Raw genomic sequence first — 25166 nt, 5'->3', positions numbered from 1 at the left:
CTTGTCTGCCTCCTGCATCGTTACAACAATAATTTTTGTGTTATTAATTAAAATAGATTGTGTGTGTTCATAAATAAATTGATGTAATTCCAAAGGGTTCACATAATTTATGATATATGTTGTGAATGAGCATGTGTTTTTGCAGAGGACTAGGTACATTTATTACAAAATTTTATAAAAAGTTATAAAAATGAAAAGTGACAACACAAGTGAGTCAAGACAATACAGTAATGAATACAAACACAAATCATACTGTAGCAAAATTCCATTTAAATATTACTATAATAATACTTTTTTGTTGTATTGTGACAGAATGCATTAATTGGGGCATATTTAGTTTTTTATTAAATATGAATAAGTGTATTTATTAAGCATTTATAACATGTAAGTTAAAATGCTCACTATTTGGCAAGTATTGCATGAAAGTCATCTTTTTAATTAATGTTGTTATAACTGAAATGATTTATTATGCATTTGTATGTGACTTATTACTCATTAATAAACCCCTGTATAAACCCTTAACAAAGGGAACATTATTGTTTATCATTATGATGTTTTAGTCACTGATATCCACAAAATGACTTGTTTGCTTCTCATAATATGCATTCATAATGCAAATATGAATGTGTAAACGGCTGAAACCATGGGACAGGATGCAGGAAGATGATTGAGAGAGGAAGTGCATTAAACAATGTATCAATCAAACTGTTAAAAGCAACAGATGTTAGAGTGTGTTCCGGTGTGCATTGATGTTTGTAATGTGCATATGCATGTAGAGTGGGGTCTAAAAGGCTGAGACCACAATGAATGTCAAGAAATTAAAAAAAAAAAAAAATTTGTATTGAAACTTTGATGTAAACAGAAAGTTTTAATATTTTTAAATCTAAAAAATCAAAGACATTTGTAGTACAATTTTTTTTAAGATTCTGTGCTATTTTTGGTCATTAATTTTTAAGTACATTAAATTTAAGTACAGTTTTAAAATGGACTATTTTAACTCTAATGAATGCTGTCATTAAAGCAGAAATGGGGACATACCAAATGCTAAGAAATCTCAAATTCATGTACATTTTTCAATACAGCTTTTTACTCAATTGTTATGCTGATAATAGTTATTTTTTATTAAATTAGAAAAAAATGCAAAGTAGATGTATTTTCATTAGTGGTCACAAACTGTTGGATCCCACTGTACAGCATATGTGTATGTTTGCGTGTGATGGTCTTTGGGAATTCCTGTCAAATCTGCATACTCAACATTTCTCAGCTGCATAAACATACCCCAAAACACTTGTCTTGTCAATTGCTTGCATGCTAGTTACTATCAGACAGCAAGCTAATACATTAGTTGCAGTCATAAGAGTGTGTATGTGCATTTGTATTTGAATTTATTTACTTTGAAATTCATTAGACCCTCTCTTTCTTGATTTGTTTCAGCTATAAAAGAAAAGTTCAGTGACTGGACTGAGTTTCTTATCAAAGAGCTCACAGGTTCACGAACGGCACCAGCAAACTTGCTTGAAGGGGTTAGTATGAGTTATGTATGTATTTTGTTGACACTTTTTCTGTCTTTAGACCATCGCTGAATTATAGTATTCTACTCAAGATGTTCGCTATATATTTACTATGTATAGCAGCCCTTACAAAATCAAGAGTTCTGGCAAACTTGCTGCAAATTCGCCACTCATTATTTTCACAAGCAAATAAGCTTTGCGGCAAACTCTTCATTGTCGCCAAAGGTTTGCTACAATTTCATCACTACTGGTGAAGAGCTGCAAATGTCTGGAATGCATTTGCAGTGAATCGCAAGCTCTTTAGCGCGTAAAAAAAATTAGTGGCAAATTTATATAATAAATTCAAAGTTTTGATATTATTAGCTATGTTGTGCTGTTAGATAAGTAGGATCTTTGATTAGGTTCCTAAATGAAAGAAGTGCATGATAATGCTAATGCTAATCTGTTAGCATGCCAAATAAAAACACAAATAGAAATGTTTATTTTGACCATTTCTTGCTTTGGTTATGTGATGTGGTATGCTATATACAGCTTACACAACAGTAACTGACAAATTTCACAAACTGGAAAGTAGGAACTTTTTAGGAGGACTTGAAGACAGGAATGGAATCAATCTTTCAGTGCGAACTTAATTGATAAACCTGAATTAAGAGTATTACATTTCTCTGTATTTCTCTTACTTTTTTGTTCTCAGCCATTACGAGGTAAAAACACAGTGGATCTGATCATAGTAGGTTGTGTTTTGGAGGTGCGTGATGCCTTGGAACCCAGCGTGTATTGGGCTGCTCGGGTCCAGCATAACGTCGGTGGACGCTTGTGCCTCAGCTATGTTGGACTAAATGACCCCGCCTACTACTTCTGGATGTTCTATCTAGACATGAGACTCCGCCCCCTGGGCTGGGCCAAGGAGAATAATTTATCAATGGAGCCACCCACAGGTGAAAAAATTTGCCCGTGTTCTCTATCAGTAACTATAAGGTCAGAATAAGGTGTTTGTTTGTAGCAAACTGACTTTTGAACTCAACTAAAGTCTAGAATATAGTCAAAAGGAGTTATTTTGGATAACATTCATGTTGCACTTTTCCATACATTAAAAGTCAATGGGCATTAGGTCTGTCAAGCTCCAAAAAAGTCTTAGCTCCACTGTAACTCTGAAATCTAATTTTTGTTTTCCTACATTCAAATACGGCATGTAAAAATGTGTGCATCAAGTTTTTTTACGCTAGTTATGATCAGTCACAAGATATGCGAAAACCAAAGACTTTTGATGTTAAACCTGGCTGTAAGACTTTTGCTTTAAGTAAATAACAGTTAGTCTCATTAGTGCCCCTCGCACGAAGTTTGGATGCGTGGCTTTCCCTTTTCACCCAATCCTTCGCGCTGGCTTGCCAGGACCATCCGACTCGGCTATGCGATTCAGTTCGCCTGACTCCCGCCTTGTTTCAGTGGTGTTCGCTCCACTTCCGTGCAGCGAGAAAGACAGTGCTTTACGAGCTGAGATCACGACCCTGCTCCTCAAGGATGCGATAGAGCCTGTCCCTCCAGCCAAGATGGAGAAGGGTTTCTACAGCCCTTACTTCATCATACCCAAAAAAAGTGGCAGGTTGCGACCAATCTTGGACCTGCAAGTTCTTAACCGGGCCTTACACAGACTCCCGTTCAAAATGCTCACGCAGAAACAGATTCTTACCTGCGTTCGACAGCTAGATTGGTTTGTGGCGGTAGACCTGAAGGACGTGTACTTCCACGTCTCCATTCTGCCTCGACACCGACCCTTCTTACGGTTCGCATTCGCATTCCAGGCATATCAGTACAAGGTCCTCCCCTTCGGCCTGTCCCTGTCTCCTCGCGTCTTCACGAAGAACGCAGAGGTAGCTCTTGCCCCGCTAAGGGAAGTGGGCATCCGTATACTCAACTACCTCGACGACTGGCTCATCCTGGCTCACTCTCGAGAGTTACTGTGCACTCACAGGGACCAGGTGCTCAGGCACCTAAGCCGTCTAGGGCTTCAGGTCAACTGGGAAAAGAGCAAGCTCGTCCTGGTTCAGAGCATCTCTTTTCTCGGCATGGAGTTAGACTCAATGACAGCGCGTCTCACCAACGAGCGCACTCAGTCAGTGCTCAGGTGCCTCGCTCTCTTCGAGCCCGGCAAAGCAGTTCCTCTAAAACAATTCCAGAGGCTCCTGGGGCAAATGGCATCCTCAGCCGTGGCCGCGCTGCTCGGGTTGATGCATATGAGACCGCTTCAGCACTGGCTACAGACTGGAGTCCCGAGATGGGCATGGCTCCACGGCACATACCGTGTGACAATCACCCCTTCTTCCCATCAGACTTTCAACCCTTGGACAGACCTCTGCTTTCTGAGGACCGGAGACCCCTGGCAGCAGGTGTCCAGACGTGTCGTAGTGACCACAGACACCTCTTGACAAAGTTGGGGTGCCGTGTGCAACGGGCACGCTGCCACTGGCTGCTAGACTGGGCAGGATGTGGCCTCCACAGGGTCTTTTCCCCCTGAAAGAATAGGACCGGGAAAGACCGCCTTCCCCGACGCATTTCATAGCGTTAAGATCCTATGTGAGAGACATAGTGAGAGAAAAGGCGCGGCTGCCGGGCTTGCTCTCATGCTAGTCATGTAGCGCCTGTTCCCCCCTCAGGGGTGTGGGGAACCTTACGTCTGTATGTGACACCTCTTTGGGGGCATTGGGGAGGGCTATGTGCAGCCGACACAGTTGCCTTTAGCACGCAGTAGCCTGCTTGCACCTGTCTCGGCAGTTCACGTAACAAGGTCAGTGCGTGGCTTTTTTATATGGGACCCCTTGTGTCACAACGTCGAGTGAGTGACAGAAGGGGAACGTCATGTTACTGTTGTAGAGGAAAGAGATTGTATCCCTCCTGCCACAGCACTAGAGGTACGTTTGGCATCCCAGGAAGACCCCTTGTGTCACTTCATTCGACACAACGTCTCGTTCCTTCCCTCGGGAACGGAGGTTACAACAGTAACCATGACGTTCTCTGTACAACCTGTCCGACTCCCACACCCTAATTGTCATGAATCTGAATCCACATACCTCTAAAGAAAAATCTGCAAATAAATTGCACAAACATACTCCAATCATTTCTCTATTCAAACCTGTGGATGCTTTTGTAATGTGATACATCATTTGCACAGGAATTCAAAATCAACTAATTAGCTTGATTTAGTTATGCTGACAGGGGTTTTTGTTTGTTTAGCATTAAATACATATTTTTGCATTACTTTGATCAAAAACCATCCTGACAAAGCTGAAGCTTGTGAACAGACAAGGCCATTTGTACATATATTAACAAGCCCTTTTTTATCTTACACAGAATATGTAGATAATATAATCACTGTGTGTGAATCTATATGTGTATAAACGGATGAGCAGATTCATAAATCAGACTAATCTCATTGTAAATCAGTGACAGAAAGTCAGATTTTTCTTTCTGCTAAAATCTGTGTCTTTTCGATTTCCTGAACTGCCACCCCAGTGTACACACATTATCCAAGCAAGTTTTGGGGCATGAATATTCAACGGCTTGGGGGCATTTGTGAAAAACTAAGCACAGCAGGGCTGATTTGGTGGCTTAAAAATTCAGAACCAACACTCAGATTTACTGCAAGATCATTTTTAAACAAATGAATGGATGTATGGATGGGTGGATGGATGGATGGATGGATGGATGGATGGATGGATGGATGGATGGATGGAGAAATGGATGAATAGATGGATGGATGTTTCTCATGTTTTTTCTTTATCTGTTAGATCTATGTATTTTGAGGAGCAGGTCAGAATGGACTGAAGCTTTAGATGAAGCCACTGCTAAAGCCCTTAACAGTCCACTTCCACTGGAGGTCTTCAAGGTGTGTGTTTGTGAAAGTTGGAGGAGTGGTGGAAGTCTAATATTAAACGAAGCTCTTGATAACACTCATAATTGATATCTGTGTGTGTGTGTGTGTGTGTGTGTGTGTGTGTTTGTGTGTATTTCAGGATCACACTGACTTGCGTACACACTCCTTCAGGACAGGAATGAAGCTTGAAATGGTGTCACCAAAAGAACCTTTCCACATCTGTCCTGTGTCTGTAACAAAAGTACGGCTCAGAGACTTTGTCTCCTTTACACATACCCACATCTTGTCGCACACTAGATGAAGGGTTATTATGCTAGAAGTTATAATTACTAGTCACATACCCTGCCATCAGGCTGTCTGTCTGTATTCTTGTCTCACACTGTTTTTCTCTGTTCTGTAGGTCTATAATGAATACTACTTTCAGATCACTGTGGATGACCTTACTCCTGAAGCCCCACCCACTTCTGTGGTGTGCCATGCTGATTCGCCAGGCATTCTGCCAGTCCAGTGGTGTCTAAAGAATGGTGTGGGACTGGAGAGGCCACGGGGTGAGTTTGACTGTGATGTCAGTGTGGACGTGTATGTGTTTGTGTTACCAAATAGTCTGCAGTGTTGCAGTAGACAATGTAAATAGTCATTAAAATAGTTAAATAGCACAAAAAAAAACCAACATGTTTAAAAAACATTTAAAACAAAATACAGTTGTTAAAAAATATATAAATTAATCAAATAAAATAATAAATACAATGATGATAATATAAGAAATAATATTAACAATAATAATAATAATAATAGTTCTTATTGTTGTTATATTATTAATAATAATAATACTAATAGGAATGTAGTCATAATAATAAAACATATAAACCATATACAGTAATAACTTACAAATAATATAAATACAATGATGGATAATATAATAATAATTATTATTATTATTAATAATACTACTTCTACTAATAATAATAATAAATAAATAAATAAAAAATACTGTTATTATTATTATTATCATCCATCAATGTGTTTGTTTTATTTTATGAATGTATATTTTGGATATTTTAATACTATTATTAATATGAATACAATAATATTAATAATAATAATTATTATAATTTATATTATTATTAATACTAATATAATTTAGTATTCGATACTCCATTATATTATCCATTTATTTATTTAAAAAATATATATAAAATAAAGTGAAGCAATACAAAAAAATACTTAGGAACAGTGTTGTTTTCGTTACTTAAAAATAATAGTCCACAACAAATGACAATCAAAAATCTAAAATTGTAATCAGATTACTTTAGTCATTACTTAAAAGGAAAAGTAATCAGATTACTAATGACTTTACACATTTTTTGACTAAAAAGTAATTATATTACAGTAACTAATTACTTTGTAATTGAATTACACACAACATTGCTTAGGAATGACAAAAATGTAAAGAAAATGTGAAAATGTGGTTCTTGCCTAATAAAAAACTTGCTTAATAAAAAAAAGGTGCAATTATGTACTAAGCTATTGTGGGTGGTTTTCAGGGCATTGCCATGCAGTTGCTAGGGCATTGCTAGGTAGTTGCTTACTGGCCTAAGTCAAAAGAGCTATGATATTCTAGTCTGTAGATATGGATCAGGTCTCTCCTTCAATGTACTTTAAGACTATGGCATTTTTCACTCATTGTATTGTCTGCCAGACGAAAGTCTGATTGCTTAGAAAAGTAATAGCACAGAAATATGGGGTTGTTCAAATCCCTAACAGTAAATATTAGCAATTGTAATGCTTTCCTTTACTGGCACCACTAAGTGCGCATCATACTACTATACAGAACTAAAGCACTATTTGTAATTCACATTATTGATAACAATGTTGTGAAATGCCTTAAAAGTAAATGTGTTTACTGGCATAATGCACATGGTGCATATGATACTATCTTTCTCACCTGCTCTTCCTTTCTTATCATTACTATCTCATTCTGTTTTCTCTCTTGCTCATCATCTGTTAGGTTTTGAGTCACAGGACTTTGACTGGGCAGATTACCTCAAACACACGGCCACTGAAGCTGCTTCAGATGTGTGTTTCCCAAACGTAAGATTCTTTCGCATGAGCTGCCCCATTTACAAATGACCATGTGTCTGTGTGTGTGGTTTGATGTTATCTAAAGGACGCATTGGGGATTTCATGATAATTTGATATATTATGACGACAGCGTGGCAACTGGGGGGTTTTCTCATTTAGATGTCGCTCACACTGACATGTTTTTTAAGAAATACCCATGCCCTCTTATTTTTTCTGTATAAAGTTGGTTATTTAAGAATAGTATTAGTAACTGTAATAAATTAATATTTATAAAAATATTAATTGATAGTAATATTGTGTATTTTAGCGTGGCAGGAATTTTGTATTAACCAATCGGCATCAGAAAGCGGAACTATCCGTATAAAAATCCTTCAAATTATTTAGAAATTCGGGAAGAAAGCATTCATAACACACAAGCATATATTTCTGTGTGTGAGTTTGTTTGTAATTATGACTAGATTTTGTTTGTTTCAACTAATTATCATATCGAAATGACGATCGGTTGTATTTATCTGTTCAACATTATTGTGGTGTATTCCTTAAAACCTTTGCCATTGCTAAAACAAATATCCGTATCTCCAAAATAAATCCATAAATCCATTGTTTTGTGTAATTAGACACATAGGGCTTTTCAAATGACCTATTTTCTGCTGTGTGTGTGTTCAGGCGTGTCAGAGCAGGGGCTTCTGTAAGGATATGTGGCTTGAAGCTGTCAACCCACTCCAGCCTTCCGAACTCTGTGTTGCTCGTATCACTCAGGTCAAAGGTCGACTACTCTGGCTGAGACTAGAAGGTAGGGATGAATATAGCATGTGTGTTATGCTTTTTGTCTTGTTTATTTCGTAGAAAACTTCACAGCTCATGACCTTGCGGTAAATATCGTATGATAGACATTTCTGGCTTTACTGACAACGTATTATTTTACACAGGCCTGACCAAGCCGTCAGCAGACTGTATAGTGGATGTGGAGAGTATGGATATATTCCCAGTGGGCTGGTGTGAAGCTAACGGCTATCCGTTATTGCCGTTACAGAAGACAGTCTGTGAGTGTCACTTACTGATTCATTTCTTTCAATATTCACTTACAATGGCAGGAAAAAGTATGTGGACCCTTTGGAATTACCTGCACTTATGTATGAATATGTCTTAAAATCTGGTTTGATCTTCATCTAAGTTGCAATAATGAACAAACCCAATCTGTTTTAAATAATAACACAAAAATTATTGTATTGTTCAATACCAGATTGGAGGTGCGGGTTACAGCTGCTTTGGTTTGATCAAAATCACTGAAATATTTTGAGTTTGTTATTCACAAGAAGCATCTGATGACGTTTACTATGCTATATTGGAATTCATTAACATCTCATCATGAGTCTATACGAAAAACATTTAACAGACATTATAGCAGGACACCTCGAAGGAAGACCACCTTGACACTCCACAACGCAACAGGGAAAAATGTTTGTGGACAGATGAAACTAGGAAATAAACTATGACAGGTGAAATTAATTGTTTGGGAAGAACACACAACACTACGTATTAATTAAAAAAGGCACCACTTGACAACATGAAAACATCATCCCAACGGTGAAGTACAGGTACATGATTTGGGGCTGCTGAAACGCAGTAGAAGCTGGGTGATGCAGCAGGAAAATTACCCTAAACATTGGCTTAAATAAAACAAATTCCACCTATTGGAGTGGCCTAGTCAGAGTCCATCCAGACCTTAACCCAATAGAGATGCTGTAGAATGACCTAAAGAGAGCTGTTTACACCAGACCGAGCTGTTTACATCAGACATCCTAAGAATATGGCTGAACTAAAGCAGTTCTGTAAGGAAGAATGGTCCAAAATTCCTTCTGAACGCTGTGCAGGTCTAATCTGCAGCTACCGGAAATGCTTGGTTATTGACGTTATTGCTGCCAAAGGAGGATCAACCAGTTATTTAATCCAAGGGTTCACTTACTATATCCACATCACTGTTAATGTTTAATGGGATGTGTTCAATATAGACATGAGAGTTTATAATTGTTTGTGTTTTTGTTAGCTTAACACACATTGTGTTTGTCTATACTTGTGACTTTGATGAAGATGAGATCACATGTAATGACCAATTAATGCAGAAAACCAGCTAATTCCAAAGGGATCACATACTTTTCACCACTGTATATAGAAATGTGCAGTTAAGTAAATGTACCGGAAACATTTAAAAGATGTAAAATTTCAAAAGAATTTGAATTCATAAAGACAACTTGTTTATGTAATAACTCCTAAAGATTAACACTTGTTCTCAATGAAACATTTTAGCCATGAGTGAGAATCTACAGTATATGGCTTTTTACACTACATGTAACCCTTGGTTAACATCTGTTTAAATCCTGGGTCAAAGGCACTTTTAACCTTGGGTTATAAAGCCCTGCTCCAGAAAAGCATTCATATCACAGTGCTAAAGTTATACAGTGTGAAACGATGCAGTGCTAGAATGTTAAAGTGAGCTGTTTAACAGCAGAAAACCAATCAAAAACTGCTTAATGTTTGACTCATTAAATAATATTGTTATTTGATATGTTTTGACTTAGCATCTGAGCTACAGTTCAAACTTAATTTTTTTATTTAAATATAGCAAAGCAGTATTTTTAAAATAATAAGCTTCAGAAGACTTCCACATGACTTCGGGGAGTCAACGTCCAGCTCAACCCTACCGTCTAGCGCCTTCACTCTTTGGAGGGGTGATTAGATGAGTTTACCAGGCAAGAAAGCAGGAGGTGTGTACAGTAAACAATGAAAACTTGTATTTGGAATTTGAAGAGAAAAAGGTCCTGGAAATTGCTTTGATTTCAGTAAATAATAAGAGGGCTTGTTTACTTTAAAGTCTTAGGATGTTCTTGGATCCATTGAATTAGTTAAAAGAACAGGTTTCTGGATGCTTGGAAACAGCAAGGTAGCTGTTTCCAAGACTAATAAGAAATGATACAACATTCGAGATCTCTTCATGAAGTTTGATAGTTTTAACATGTTTATTGTTGCTTTGCACCCTAAAAGATTCATTAGTGAGGTAAAAATGTATTGGACCTGTCAGTGCAAAGACTGACTTAGCGTATATGCTCATTTCCAGTAATTATTGGCTGACACTTAGAAAGGTCAGCAGCAACAGGGTCAAAGTTGAAATTGTTTGAATTTTGATGACAGCGTTACAAAACTTCAAAGTGGCACCGGGGTTAACGCTCATGCTTCACTCCATAGAGTTAACGTGATTCATGTGGGAGCCCCTTTACAAGCAACCAATGTTGATTAACTGCTACATTGTACACATATCTCTGCATGCTGCTAATCAGTCTTGTAAATATGCAAATAATAATGTTTACCCAGGGTTTACAAATGTACAGTGTCAAATCTAGAATTCTGCTTGCCCAGGATTAATTACTAACCCAAGGTAAAAAGTATGAATAGCTGGAAACATGGAACAAGACAACCCAACATTATGTTTAATGCCGCTGGGATAACAATTTCAATGGTGAAAAGCCAGTAAATTTCTTACATAAGTTTGCAACAAAACATTCAACCATTGTACATACAGTTTTTGAACAAACCATGATTTAAAAACGTTGTGGCTATGTAGAATTATAGGTTAGGCTTTCAAAGTTACCTGCAGTTGAAACTGCTTGTTGGTAAAACGATAATCTTGCATTTGGTGCTTTATACACGTTAAACATGCTTCTCATCTACAACGCATTATTTTCACGATGCGATTGAAGCCTGTTTTTGTCCAAGCCATCACTGAATTACTTGCTCCAATGATCTGACTGCTCTGCTCTAATCTACTGTATTTCTGGTGCACGTGAACCAGTCTTCCTTCGATATCGCAGCGCAGACCACACAACTGATGCGACCAATTTTAATTCTAGTGAGAATTTTCTAATTAAAAGTGCTATAGAGGAATTCAAACCCTTTCAAATGGCTAGACAGCTCCGGCAATTATCAACAACACTGATGGGTAATAAAAGAGCAACACAAAATAAAGTTTTTCAAATTACACAACGTCGCCCTACTAAAATGTATAATGATTTTAAAGTGGTAAGTCTGGACCTTCAAGACTTATGGACAAATTATGTACAAAGTTCTCCACCTGTGTTATATATATGTTATCTTTTACTTATCATTTGATTTGGGTTTATATGTTGATAATGTTTTTCGGTTTGTAAACCATAAAGTTGGATTTAGTACCAACACCCCATAAATAACAAATAAAAGATTCAAATAAAACTGACTTTTACGATACATTATGGCTTTGTATTTAAAAAAAAAAAAAAACATTTACAAGAAGTGCTACGAGTACCAACACCCCATCAAGTACAGATTGTACTATTGGAGAACAAAGCCTTTGTACTTGTTTTTTTTTTACTTTGTTAGTCACATGTTATGTTTGCATTGTGTTTCAGGTCCTCCTCAGAGAAAGATTGCTGTTGTACAGCCTGAGAAACAGTGAGTACACTGAAAACTCCTGCTGTTAAGATTTTACACACAAGAGCTCACAGGGCTACTAGAAATGTCTGGGACTTTAACCTAAACATATCTTCCATGTCACATGCTTCTGTTGTGATGTCATGCTTTCTTATGGGCAGTGCTTATGTTATCTTCAATAAATGACGTCAGTCTTTGAATATTGAAGGTTGTTCTTTTGTATTCAAGATTCAGCTTACTTTTGTTTTGTACCTGTATTTTAGTCTTCTAAATGTATTTTAATGCTCTCTTTTTATTGTCTTTGGGGCAGTGAAACTATAACATCATGCACAGAATTTCCATTGTAATTTCCTAGTTTTCTTTTCTTTCAACAAGCAAAAGCAGTTTTTTTCTACATAGGAAACATATATTTCATATAATTGCATGTTATACCCTACCATATAATGTCAGTGCCAATGTGGAATTTATCTTAATGCAGGTGTGAAATATTAGTCTTTTGATTTGTGGATGTAAATGCATCTTTAAGTGTTGAATAGGTGTATGAAGTGATTTGATTGTTTGATTGATTGATTGATTGATTGATTGATTTTCAGGTTGCCCCCCTCACAGCCTGCTGATGTTCCCCTTAACCTGTGCTCCTCCATCGCTATGGAAACAGGTTTTACATATTAAATACATATTTAAGCAATTTTTTTAATGGACGTCAAGAAATAATTGTTTTCACAAATTGACTTGGTGCTAATCTATGTGTATGTGTGATATGGCAGGTTTGGTGAATGGAAAATACTGCTGTTCTCAACTCTATGTGAATCATCACTGTTTCTCTGGTCCGTATCTCAACAAGGGCCGAATCGCTGAGTTACCGCAGGCCGTGGGGCCCGGCAAATGTGCTTTAGTCCTTAAAGAGGTATCATCATCTATATTTGTTTATATTGTGTGTGTGTGTGTGTGTGTGTGTGTGTGTGTGTGTGTGTGTGTGTGTGTGTGTGTGTGTGTGTGTGTGTGTGTGTGTGTGTGTGTGTGTACGTAAATGTAGCTAAACGTGTATGTGTTTGTGCATTGGTGTCTGTTTGCATTTGTTTGCATGAAAATGTAGGCGATTGTGTTAGTCACATGATTCATCAAAGTGGCTTATATTGATAGTGATGCTTTTTTTCTTGCAGATTCTGACAATGTTAATAAACTCAGCGTATAAACCCGGCCGTGTGCTCAGAGAGCTACAGATGGTAGAGGATCCACAATGGAACTGCATGGAGGAAACCCTGAAAGCCAAGTATTAACACATAAACACATGCTCATATTCATATTCATCTGCTTTCAAATACCAAGAGAGTTAAACATATATGTATATTTTGTATCATTGAAAAAAACATTGTGGTGTCATTTCCACCCCACCAAACAATTTTGCCCAAAATATTGTTTTTCAATTCTGTTCTGTTTAACACAAAACAACTCATTAAACATAAAAAAATATTAAACATATAACATACTTAAATCCATTGTTTATTACAACCTATAAATACTGTACTTGTATGTATAGTTGCCATGTGCATATGAGCTGAATATTTCATACTGTGAGATTTGTTGACAATAAAACAGATTTTTGCCATGTGCTTTATAGATATAAAGGGAAGAGCTACCGATCCACCATGAGGATCGTTCGAGTAGCAGAACAAGTGTCAGAGTTTTGTCGTCGAGTGTGCGAAAGACTACAGTGCTGTCCAAATCTTTTTGGCCCAACGCTCGTTACCGACAAGTGCCCTGAAAACTGCTCGAGCCAAACCAAGACCAAATACAGTGAGTCTGATTACTCGCCTCTGGTGATGAAAATTGTTCTAGCTTGGAATTAAAATGATATGGTTCACAAGAGCAAGGTATTATTTTCACCAAACACACAAACACATGGAGATACACTAACAGACACACATAGCTTTTGCTTACTGCCAGTAAACTTGTTGTTGTGTATATTTATGCCTTACATAGCATATTACAAGAAGAGGAAAGTCGGCCGGCCAAGTTTAGGGGAGAACACACAGGAAGGAGACATGACCAAACCAGCACGCCGCAGAAAGAAACGCAAGGCCATCTTTGTCCAGAAGAAACGACGCTCTTCTGTTTTAGGATATCACACCACAGAATCACCTCAGGTCTGTCAAACCACACAAAAACACACACAAAAAAACATTCATTAACTCTAAGGCCAGAAACATACTTTGCGTGAGTGCACAAATGCAGAAGTGAATGCTTGGCTAATGCATTACAAGTGCGTTCTTGCGTAACTGTAGCAGTAACAACCTCAGTACTCAAGGGGGCGACAGATTTACCTTCGAAATACGTACATTAAACCAGATGTGTTATTATTCAGGTTATTTGTTGATCGGCACATTATTTTGATGAATGTTTTAGGCATTTTTTACATGTATTAACATTAGCTTACATTTAAATCAGTAGCTTAATTTACGTGCTTTCAATTCACTGCCAGTTGCGTTACATTCAATGTAGTCTGATGTAATAGCTTTGGGAGACCACAAGGGGGCGACATAACATTTACTCAAGCCAGTCATAGCATTGATAAGGGACAGACCACACACACATTTCAAGCTGATGGCAGTCCAAAGTTACAGTGGTTTTTGTACTTCTTCAAGAATTTACAAAGTGACACTGATGAGTTGATGATGCAGATGCAGACTTTATTATGCAATTTCTCTGTATGTATCTTTGAATAGGTCTTTCTTTCAAGATGTCAAATCATAAAAAGACATACTATAAAAGATACTTAGCTACAAAATATCATCCAGCAATGACTAGAGTAAATAATCATTGTCCTTTGTTAATGATTTGGGTTGAATTTAATGGAAAACTAAGCGAGTTGAGCTCTGTGGCACTACAGAATTTGTATAGCCTCCGGAGACGGCCAGGCCACAGTGTGTGTATACGTACCTTCATAGAAAATAATTTTTTCAAATTTTAGAATGCGTTTGTTGTACGACCCACTTTACTGATCATTTTTATAATCAAAAATTCTAACTATTATTAGATTGATTAATCGACTATTTGGGTGATTACTGCAACGATTAATCAACAGCTCTCTACAGACAATTCAGTTTGTGCCTTGAGTTAAGAGGTTGTATTAAAATGTGCTTAATAACAGTAAAGAAATGAGGAAGAAATTATCTTTAAAAATGCCTTTAAAGGAGACCTATTATGTCCCTTTTTACAAGATGTAATATACTGTGAGGGAAAAAAGTATTTGATCCCCTGCTGATTTTGTAAGTTTGCCCACTGACAAAGAAATTATCAGTCTATAATTTTAATGGTAGGTTAATTTGAACAGTGAGAGACAGAATAATAGAATGTCAAAAAATGTATAAATTGAATTGCATTTTAATGAGGGAAATAAGTATTCGACCCCCTCTCAATCAGAGATTTCTGGATCTTTTATACAGGTAACACACTCTTAAAGGGAGTGCTCCTAATCTCAGCTTGTTACCTTTATAAAAGACACCTGTTCACAGAAGCAATCAATCAATCAGATTCCAAACTCTCCACCATGGCCAAGACCAAAGAGCTGTCCAAGGATGTCAGGGACAAGATTGTAGATCTACACAAGGCAGGAATGGGTTACAAGACTGTCGCCAAGCAGCTTGGTGAGAAGGTGACAACAGTTGGTGCGATTATTCGCAAATGGAAGAAACGCTAAAGAACTGTCAATCTCCCTCGGTCTGGGGCTCCATGCAAGATCTCACCACGTGAAGTTGCAATGATCATAAGAATGGTGAGGAATCAGCCCAGAACTAGACGGGAGGATCTTGACAATGATCTCAAGGCAGCTGGGACCATAGTCACCAAGAAAATAATTGGTAACACACTACACCGTGAAGGACTGAAATCCTGCAGCGCCCGCAAGGTCCCCCTGCTCAAGAAAGCACATGTACAGGCCCGTCTGAAGTTTGCCAATGAACATCTGAATGATTCAGAGGAGAATTGGGTGAAAGTGTTGTGGTCAGATGAGACCAGAATCTCTCTTTGGCATCAACTCAACTCACCGTGTTTGGAGGAGGAGGAATGCTGCCTATGACCCCAAGAACACCACCCCCTCCGTCAAACATGGAGGTGGAAACATTATGCTTTGGGGGTGTTTTTCTGCTAAGGGGACAGGACAACTTCACTGCATCAAAGGGACGATGGTTCGGGCCATGTACCATCAAATCTTGGGTGAGAACCTCAGGCAGGGCATTGAAAATGGGTCGTGGATGGGTATTCCAGCATGACAATGACCCAAAACACATGGCCAAGTCAACAAAGGAGTGGCTGAAGAAGAAGCACATTAAGGTCCTGGAGTAGCCTAGCCAGTCTCCAGACCTTAATCCCATCGAAAATCTGTGGAGGGAGCTGAAGGTTCGAGTTGCCAAATGTCAGCCTCGAAACCTTAATGACTTAGAGAAGATCTGCAAAGAGAAGTGGGACAAAATCCCTCCTGAGATGTGTGCAAACCTGGTGGCCAACTACAAGAAATGTCTGACCTCTGTGATTGCCAACAAGGGTTTTGCCACCAAGTACTAAGTCATGTTTTGCAGAGGGGTCGATTACTTATTTCCCTCATTAACCCTCTGGGGTCTGAGGGTGTTTTGGGCCCTGGAGAAGTTTTGACATGCCTTGACATTTGTGCTTTTTTCAGTTGCTTAAAAACACATTAATGGCTAAAGTCTGATAACACTGTATTCAGCACAAACTGGGCTAAAATAATATGTGAGCAACATGTGTTGTATATGTTTGTATTTTTGATAAAATAACGTTTATGCATGGTTTTTGAAAAAAAATTTATGTTTAAGTCATTGAAATTAGGCCATATAACATATACTAAACATTTGTCCACAAGCCTTTTGATAACTGGGTCTTGTAGCCTAAAGTTTTTACTACAAAATGATGTGAAAACCATCCTGATCACTCATTAATACAAAACAATATAGTAATTTCACTTTTGTAAGAAACTTTTAGTGTAAGAAAGGTCATATGCGAGGAGGCGTGAACTATCATGAATACTGATTGTAATTCACACCTGAGGAGACAAAAGACCCCTCCCCTGGGCCTATCAATGAGGAATGTGACAGAAAGAGAATGAATGTGAGGAGACTTAATGATCAAAATCAAGTTTTAAGTTAAAATAAGTAATATGACTATACATTTTCTTTACATAAAGACTTTACTTAATTTTAGACCCACACTACCGTTTAAAAGAAGTCTCTTCTGCTCACCAAGGCTGTAATTATTTGATCCAAAATTCAGTAAAAACAGTGATATTTTGAACAATTTTCACAATTTAAAAGAAAAGTGCATTTTACACAAAATGCAAGCTCAAGATTTGTTGATGATAATGAGGCAGCACAAACACTAGTTAAAATATAATCTAAACATTCATATTATTTTTATATCATATTACATATCATATTTATATCATACATCATACAATTTAAATACATGCTTTAGCCGAAACAGCATTAAAATGTAACTAAAACTTGCTTATTAGGACATATTTCAAATTTCAATACTCTGAATCCCGCTCTTCTTCTGAAGAAAATTGTAACTCTTCGTCACTATCCAGGAGTTTTCTCACTTGTTTATCGTGCTGTCTTTCAAATGTGCAGAAAAGTGAATGACTTTGTTTTTATGTTTGCGTTGTAGTGTGGACAGGGGGAACAGAGATATCTGAAAACGATGACGTATTTATTGCCATGGGGCGCAGTCATGTGATCAATTCAACATTTGGAAAATGCTTGAAAACGAGAGCGTTTTCGAAAACGAAAATGACATTTTGAAATGTATCCGGATTAATGTGGACACAGCCTTAATGTGATTAATTGTATAAAAAAATAACGAGATAAAAAATTTACACAATTAATCATGCACCCTGACCATATGATAATTATTTAATAATATGTTTTTGCGAGTCGCAGTCAGTCATTAACATGGTAGACATGATATTATTGATACTTTCACACATTACACCTGCAATAACATTTCAGCGACAAACAAATTGTCTGGACCTACAAATGTGATGCAACGTGACAGCCAATCAGAAAATATTTTCCTTTTAATACTCATGAACAGCAGGATTTTAGTCCAGTGAGTTTTTGTTGGTGGATGCTGCTGAAAAAGAAACCAATCATCTGTCAAAATGTCCTCTCATTTTCTCTCATTGCAAGTATTTATTTACACTTTGTGCCTGGTAAGGACACATTGTAATACTTGTCCTTTGTCTTTATAGGATAGCGATTTTTACTATGATGATGAGGAAGATTATTTTGAGGAGTCAGGCAGTGAGCAAAGTTCCAGCTCACCCCATGACCAGTCCCCTGCACACTCCTTCAAGGAAGCCCCTCGGAGAGGAAGACCTCCAAGACAAGCTGCTCTTCTGCGCAGGGCGACCCATCTTGGGCCAGAAACCTCAGACAGGTCATCTCCCAGGAGAACCACACGCTCGGTTTCTTACAACCAGAACAAGGCAGCCAAACACACACACACAAAGGTGAAACACACATACACACAGGCACAAAGAATATATATATGACCATATACAGAAAATGTATTTTATACAACACTGATATCTTGGTCCCGCTTTGTATTAAGTGTCTTTAACTACTATGTACTAACATTAAAATACATGCAATGCATAGTATTAATTGTGTAACTACATGTTGTTCTGCAAAATCCTTACAATTTTCACATTTTAGGAGTAGGGTTAGGTTTAGGGTAAGGGTTGGGGTAGGCTTAGGATTAGGGGCAGATGTGGGTAGTAACGTGTTACATTTACTCCATTACAGTTACTTGAGTAACTTTTAGAGTAGGTTTAAAAGTGGGTACTTTTTACTCTCAAGCAAATGTCTAATTTCAAATGTTTTTTTCTTTTACTTCGCTACAATGGGCGGCGTTCCTGTCATTACATAACTGGGTTAAATTTGAATTAATGTGTAATTTATTGAGAGATTATTGAATGGGACTTTTACAACAGAGGAAGTTCACACAGCGCGCGCTGTCACAGACTGTCAGTCAAGCCGAGAACATCACTGCTGCAGCATTGAGCTCTTCAATCAAAGTGACACTCTGACCCCAGCTTAGCTGGGATATGTGAAAAAAAATATTTCACTGTATATATGCAAAAAATAATAATTATGTATAATGTGTGACAATAGATCAATTATTATTATTACATGGTGATGGTCATTTTCAGGGTGATTCTGTAAATATGGGTTCTTATGACATCAGTTTTTAAGTGTACATTTTTTAATCTGCACCAATATATCAGTGCGCTTTGTCCCCCGTTCCGCATGTCATGAACAGTATTTACGCATTTACCCCGTACCCTTGCAGGGGTACTGGAAACTACCACAGCTACTTCGGGCTTATTAACTGTATAAATCCATTTAAACAACCACGTTAAGTGTAAATGCCTTTTGCTCTACCGAACGTGTAATTGGCAACTGGAGTGCAAACAGACAGCATTTCTGCACGTGGTGCCCTACGCAGGCTGCGCACTCTACGTTTAGGGAGCGGCGGCACTGCTGTACAGAAATAATTATCTAAATTCTTTCGACACTGAAAACTGTATTAAGAACTAAACTGAACTAAGAACTAAAAGCTATGAAATAGCTAAAGTAGGCATTAATAAAGCATGATCTTGCTTTGGATTATATTTCATCATTATATATAATGTTCCTATGGGACATTGTTCACATTTTCACCGTAATAATTACTAGATTTACTAATAATTACTAATAATTACTAGAAATGTCTATTCTGGTTTGACAAATTCATCCAGATCTGACAAGAACCCTTAAAGGGACAGAAAATGAGAAATTAAAATTCTCTCATCATTTACTCACCCATTCCAGACGTGTATGACTTTCTTTCATCTGCTGAACACAAATGAAGATTTTTAGGAGAATTTCTCAGCTCTTTTGCTCCATACAATGCAAGTGAATGGATACCAACATTTGCACAACATAACGCAAAAATAAAATTGCATAAAAGTAATCCATATGACGCCAGTGTTTAAATCAGTATCTTCAGAAGCGATGTGATAGGTGTGGATGAGAAACAGATCACTTTCACATTCTTCTTTTTGTGTTTTTGGTGATTCACATTCTTCTTTGCATATCACCCTCTGCTGGGCAGGGAGAAGAATTTCTAGCCACAAATGTGTTAACACCTAACATATCACTTCTGAAGATATGGATTTAACTACTGGAGTTGTATGGATTAATTTATGATTCCGTTATATACTTTTTTGAGGATCAAAATGTTGGCACCCATTCACTAGCATTGTACTGACCTACAGAAATGTTCTTCTTAAAATCTTAATTTGAGTTCTGCAGAAGAAAGGAAGTCATACACATCTGGGATGGTATGAGGGAGATTAAATGATGAGAGAATTTTCGTTTTTGGGTGAACTATTCCTTTAAAGTGATAGTTCAACCATAATTTGATATTCTGTCATAATTTCCCTACCCTCATGTTGTTCCAAACCTGTGTGACCTTCTGTATTCTTTGGAACGCTAAAGATGTTAGACAGAATGTTTGACAGTCTCAGTCACCATTCACTTTCAAAATATGGAGAAAAAAAACACATTCATTGAAAGTAAATAGTGACCAAGGCTAACATTTTGTCTAAAATCTCCTTATTGTGTTACATGGAAGAATGAAAGTCATATGGGTTCGGAACAATATGATGGTGACTGATGACAGAATTTCCATTAGTAATAATAATAATAATTCTGTAATACATTTTAAATATTTATTATTTAATGGAATATAGGGGAGTTAATGTCCATTATGTCATTTTTGAAAGTAACGAGTTACACGCTACTTGAGTACTCTTTTAATTGGATACTTTATTACTCCTACTCAAGTAATTAAGTAATTATTTATATTAGCACTTTTACTTCTACTTGAGTAGTAAGTAATTATACTTTTACTTGAGGACAGTTTTTGGCTACTCTACCCACCTCTGATTAGGGGTAAGTTTAACAGAGTAACTACAGATGTGATTAAATACAGGTACATTAAATATAAGTACATATAACAAAATATACTGTATGTAAATAATAGGAATATTGTAAAAAATGCTTGAGGACAGAGTAGTTTAATACACCTAATATAAAGTGTCCGATATCTTAACAATTTTCTTATGTAGGCTTGTAATTAAATCATATGAGCATTTGCTCTGTTTGTAAAGCATTTTGCTATAAACATTTCAGCTAAATTGTGTTTGTGTGCATGTGCAGGCAGAGAATGTTGAAGAGGAAGATGACCGGCTGGTTTTAGAGAGGAATCCTTTGGAATGGAGTGTATCTGATGTGGTTGACTTCATCACATCCACAGACTGTGCCTCCCTCGCCAAGATATTCCAAGATCAGGTACATAGACACATCATTTGCAATTATTTAATAGCTTTTAGGGCCTCCTTAACTTACAGCAGATAGCTCTGGATAAAACAAGCCCACACTCTACTTAATATGATATGTAGATCCTAAAATATTAGTCAAAGAGTGTCATAACAAACTATGGTGGCTAGTCAGGGCATGTCTCATTAGGCATTGATTTGTCATAGCCAGTTAGCTTGTAGTATGCTACCAACACAACAAAATTTAGAGGTGTTAATTTTATGATAGGTAACCATTTTAGTAGTTATTTTAAGTGATCAGTAGTTAGTTGGTAGCTCTTCAGTACGTAAAAAATATTCAGTAATAATTGATTATCTAATAGTCAACTACATCAATCATCAATTTGCCATTAATTAAGAACTAATTACTTACTATTCCATATTAGTTAGCAGTAGTGAATGAAGAGTTAATGCTGTACTCTTCATTTGTCCTGCATTAGTTCCTACATAGTTATGCATTAACTATTGAACATTATAAAAAGTGTTACCCAACATTTTCTGTGTTTTAGAGACTGTTGAGGATTTTCCGCTTTGTATAGGGCAGTGTTACAGCAATGACTTAATTACAGCCTAAGTATGTTATATTTTTCATCTTCATCATCGAAAACAGAAGGTTTTTTTGTTTGAACAAACTCTTTATTATTACTGAAACTTGAAACCATTTTTTTTAATGGAAGTATGTGTAAAACAAAGTCTCCCCTTTGAAAATAAATAGAATAAATAAGAAAGCTAACAGAATTATAATAAACAGAATTATAAACATGATAAAATAATAGCATGTAACTATAATATGTTATATAACTAAAGCATGTTAGTTTACATGTTAAATTAACTACTAAATAAAAAATAACATCAGCTGTGTGAGCATTTAAAGTAATGTCCTGTGATTATTAATAATTAACATATATTGCTCCTGTCTGTACCTTTAACTCAGAGGTTCTCATCTGGTTTTGCTTCAGGACAGATTTTACATTGGAAATCAAGTGGCGACCCACAATAGTAAAAACATAACCTGTATTTAATGTATCCTGGGTCGCATTTCCTTTTATATTGCATAGTTTTGTTCATGGTTTTCAAGTACAGGGACACGCATCAAGTGATATTATTTTTGTTGTGTGGAAGTTTTCTCTCCCCCTTTTAAAAATTGAAGAGCATATTTACTTATATGAGCCCATTATTATCCTAATAATGTTTCCTAATTTCAAAATAATTCAAACAGAACATACATATTAAACAGAAGGAAAGGCTCCTCATTACCATGTTGAGGTCAGTGTAGCTAGTCTTAAATAGTAATGAATAATAACAAATTATAGTATTTATGAAAAAAATAAGTACTAGCTGAAACATATCTTGAAACTTTAACTACAACTGACACTTTTGATATAAAATGAGGTCTAATAGATTATTTCATATGAAACTATAACATTTTGTCAAAATGTAAAAATATAATAGTTACTTTAATCATGAAACAATTTTGTAAAGGTGATGATAGATAATTAAAAAACCATTGTGCATAGCACAGTGTTGCTCTTTTCCTCCTCAGTGCTGTTTGGCATGTCAGGGCTGCTACTGTTTGATGGGTTTGACTTGACTTCCTCCATAACGCTTTAAACTAAAAAGTCTCACTAGAATTGAAATTGGTCACTTCAGTTTTGAGGTCTGCGCTCCGCAATATCGAGGTAAGCCCGGTTGTAGAGAAGAGCAGATCATGATAGGGAGCTTGTTCTGTTTCACTTGTGCGACAGTGCAGATGAGAAGCCTTTAGCTGATTGCGAGATTATCATTAAATCTGCCTCGGCAGTCCTAAATAAGCTATCACTTGGATGGCCGCCTAAATATCTTCAATGGTAGAACCATGGCATTGTTCTTTCCCTGCTGTCCACGACCCACTCCGAATAGACACGCGCCCCAGCAGTTGAGAAACACTGCTTTAACTCACACACACATTCACTTATATCAGACCCCCTCACCTCGCTTCTCTCTGACATTTTCTCCGCTGCATGTGTGTGTATTTTTCTCAATACCGTAGATAAGCAAATGTTGTGACAAACATGGTATGATAACCGTCAATTTTTATAACGTAGTATACTATGAAACCAGTATACTGCTGAAAACCTATTGCATAATTCCTAAATCTTGAATGTTGCAAAAACGTCTGGTCAGTGTTGTTCAATCGTTTAGCAAAGAACATCTAAAAATGTAAAATGCAAAATCTAAAAACTACCTTATTCAGTAAAAACACATCAAATTCATGTTGTGGATTTATACGTGTGCTATCAGGTTATGTTTGACTGAACTTTTTTCCTTTCCTAGGACATTGATGGACAAGCTTTGTTGCTATTGACTCTTCCTACAGTGCAGGAATGTATGGACCTGAAGCTCGGCCCAGCCATCAAACTATGTCATCAGATCGAGCGAGTCAAAGTGGCCTTTTACTCCCAGTACGCTAACTAAGCTAACTGTGCTAACACTGCTAGCATACCCAGAGGCCTTTGCTTTGGCAGACATAAAGAAACAGAAACCTGTGTATCGTCCTCAGGGGTGTAAAGTATCATTCCATCCATCACGAAACCTCGGGTTGGCTGCAGTACATAGCCTACTGATTTCAGAGGATTTTTAAACCAACTCAGCGATTGTATTATATTGACATCATTTTCCTTTGATACGGCATTTCATCCTGAACAATGTTATATTTTCTGCTTGGTGGACTGGATCGTTAAAGAAGACAAACCAAACAATCTAGAGGAAGCTTTGATTGTTTTCTGGTAGAGTTTCGAATGTGTAACGTTTTAAAGAGAGAGCATGAACATACGAATGAAGACAATTTTGAAGATCGCCATGCACAACTGCAAATTCAAAGGCAAACAATTGACAGCCAGTTTAAATGTGTAAAAACTTCCACTGATAAGACCAAATTATATTTATAACGGCAAAATATATATAAAGTATTGACTTAAGAAGTTGGCTAATATATTTGCATTATTTATTTTGCTCTGATAAACTATTTTTTTAATGTTCGTAATTTTAGGAAGTGTTCAACTCAGGCATTATTAATTCACTGGCTTAAATTATGGATTTTCATTATTATCAGGACTGAAATTTGATATGGCATGTTCTGTGATGGCTGTATGTTGTGTACTTTTGCATGCATCTGTACGCACACATGTATAACTTATTGTATTATATAAGAGCTCTACGCTTTCGTCAGATATTCAAGTACTTGCCTATTGTCTGTTTTCTAATCAACACTTTGCAAGTGATGATTCAGGCCAAATGAATTTTAAAGAGCTGCCTTTTGTCATGGCCTGTCTATATTTTATGTAAATGTGACTTTGATATATGCAAATGTTATATATATATATATTTAGTGTTTTAATGACTTTCCTTGTGGTATATTTTTTACTTTAACTCTGCTTTATGACACTTCTTTTGATCTTTACAAGATTGTATAAAAATTTTGTTAACGGCTAATGAAATACTGTCATCAATAATTGAAATATCACTATAATCGAAAATTTCCCATGTTTAAAATATCACAAAATTTCAACCCTAAGTATACCAATGATCATACATATGGCTAGGTATTGGCAGGGATGGATCATGGTCCTGCAAGGCCCCTCCCCCTCCACTGCCTCAACATATTCACCATGCTTGGGAAGGAATTATAAGCGAATCAAGAAATGCCATCAGGATTTCTTTATGAAAACGTATGCGCACAGGTTGTATGCACAAATTAGTGTGCACGCACGATTAAGGCTTAAACATAAGCTATGTAAATATGTGATTTTGATTGATTTTGTGC

General features: G+C 36.8%; 1 protein-coding gene across 2 annotated transcripts in view; it reads left to right on the top strand.

Annotated features, from left to right (window-relative positions):
• Nucleotides 1-24854, top strand: part of LOC127637622 (scm-like with four MBT domains protein 2) — a 69274-nt gene extending 44420 nt beyond the window's left edge. For both annotated transcript variants that reach the window (XM_052118775.1, XM_052118774.1), the window contains 17 exons: nt 1435-1523; nt 2206-2449; nt 5297-5394; nt 5522-5623; nt 5783-5930; nt 7391-7473; nt 8131-8257; nt 8394-8507; nt 11904-11946; nt 12519-12583; nt 12693-12832; nt 13089-13198; nt 13547-13722; nt 13909-14072; nt 18191-18451; nt 21207-21338; nt 23678-24854. In XM_052118775.1, the coding sequence (XP_051974735.1) occupies nt 1435-1523; nt 2206-2449; nt 5297-5394; nt 5522-5623; nt 5783-5930; nt 7391-7473; nt 8131-8257; nt 8394-8507; nt 11904-11946; nt 12519-12583; nt 12693-12832; nt 13089-13198; nt 13547-13722; nt 13909-14072; nt 18191-18451; nt 21207-21338; nt 23678-23818 (2237 nt within the window). In that variant the 3' untranslated portion in view covers nt 23819-24854. The remainder of the gene's footprint in view (nt 1-1434; nt 1524-2205; nt 2450-5296; nt 5395-5521; nt 5624-5782; nt 5931-7390; nt 7474-8130; nt 8258-8393; nt 8508-11903; nt 11947-12518; nt 12584-12692; nt 12833-13088; nt 13199-13546; nt 13723-13908; nt 14073-18190; nt 18452-21206; nt 21339-23677) is intronic.
• Nucleotides 24855-25166: the final 312 nt, after the last annotated feature.

The sequence above is a fragment of the Xyrauchen texanus genome, chromosome 45 (assembly GCF_025860055.1).
Source record: "Xyrauchen texanus isolate HMW12.3.18 chromosome 45, RBS_HiC_50CHRs, whole genome shotgun sequence".
In the NCBI taxonomy this organism is placed as follows: domain Eukaryota; kingdom Metazoa; phylum Chordata; class Actinopteri; order Cypriniformes; family Catostomidae; genus Xyrauchen; species Xyrauchen texanus.
The sequence above is the reverse complement of the archived record's forward strand: the minus strand, read 5'-3'. Positions and strand labels throughout refer to the sequence as shown.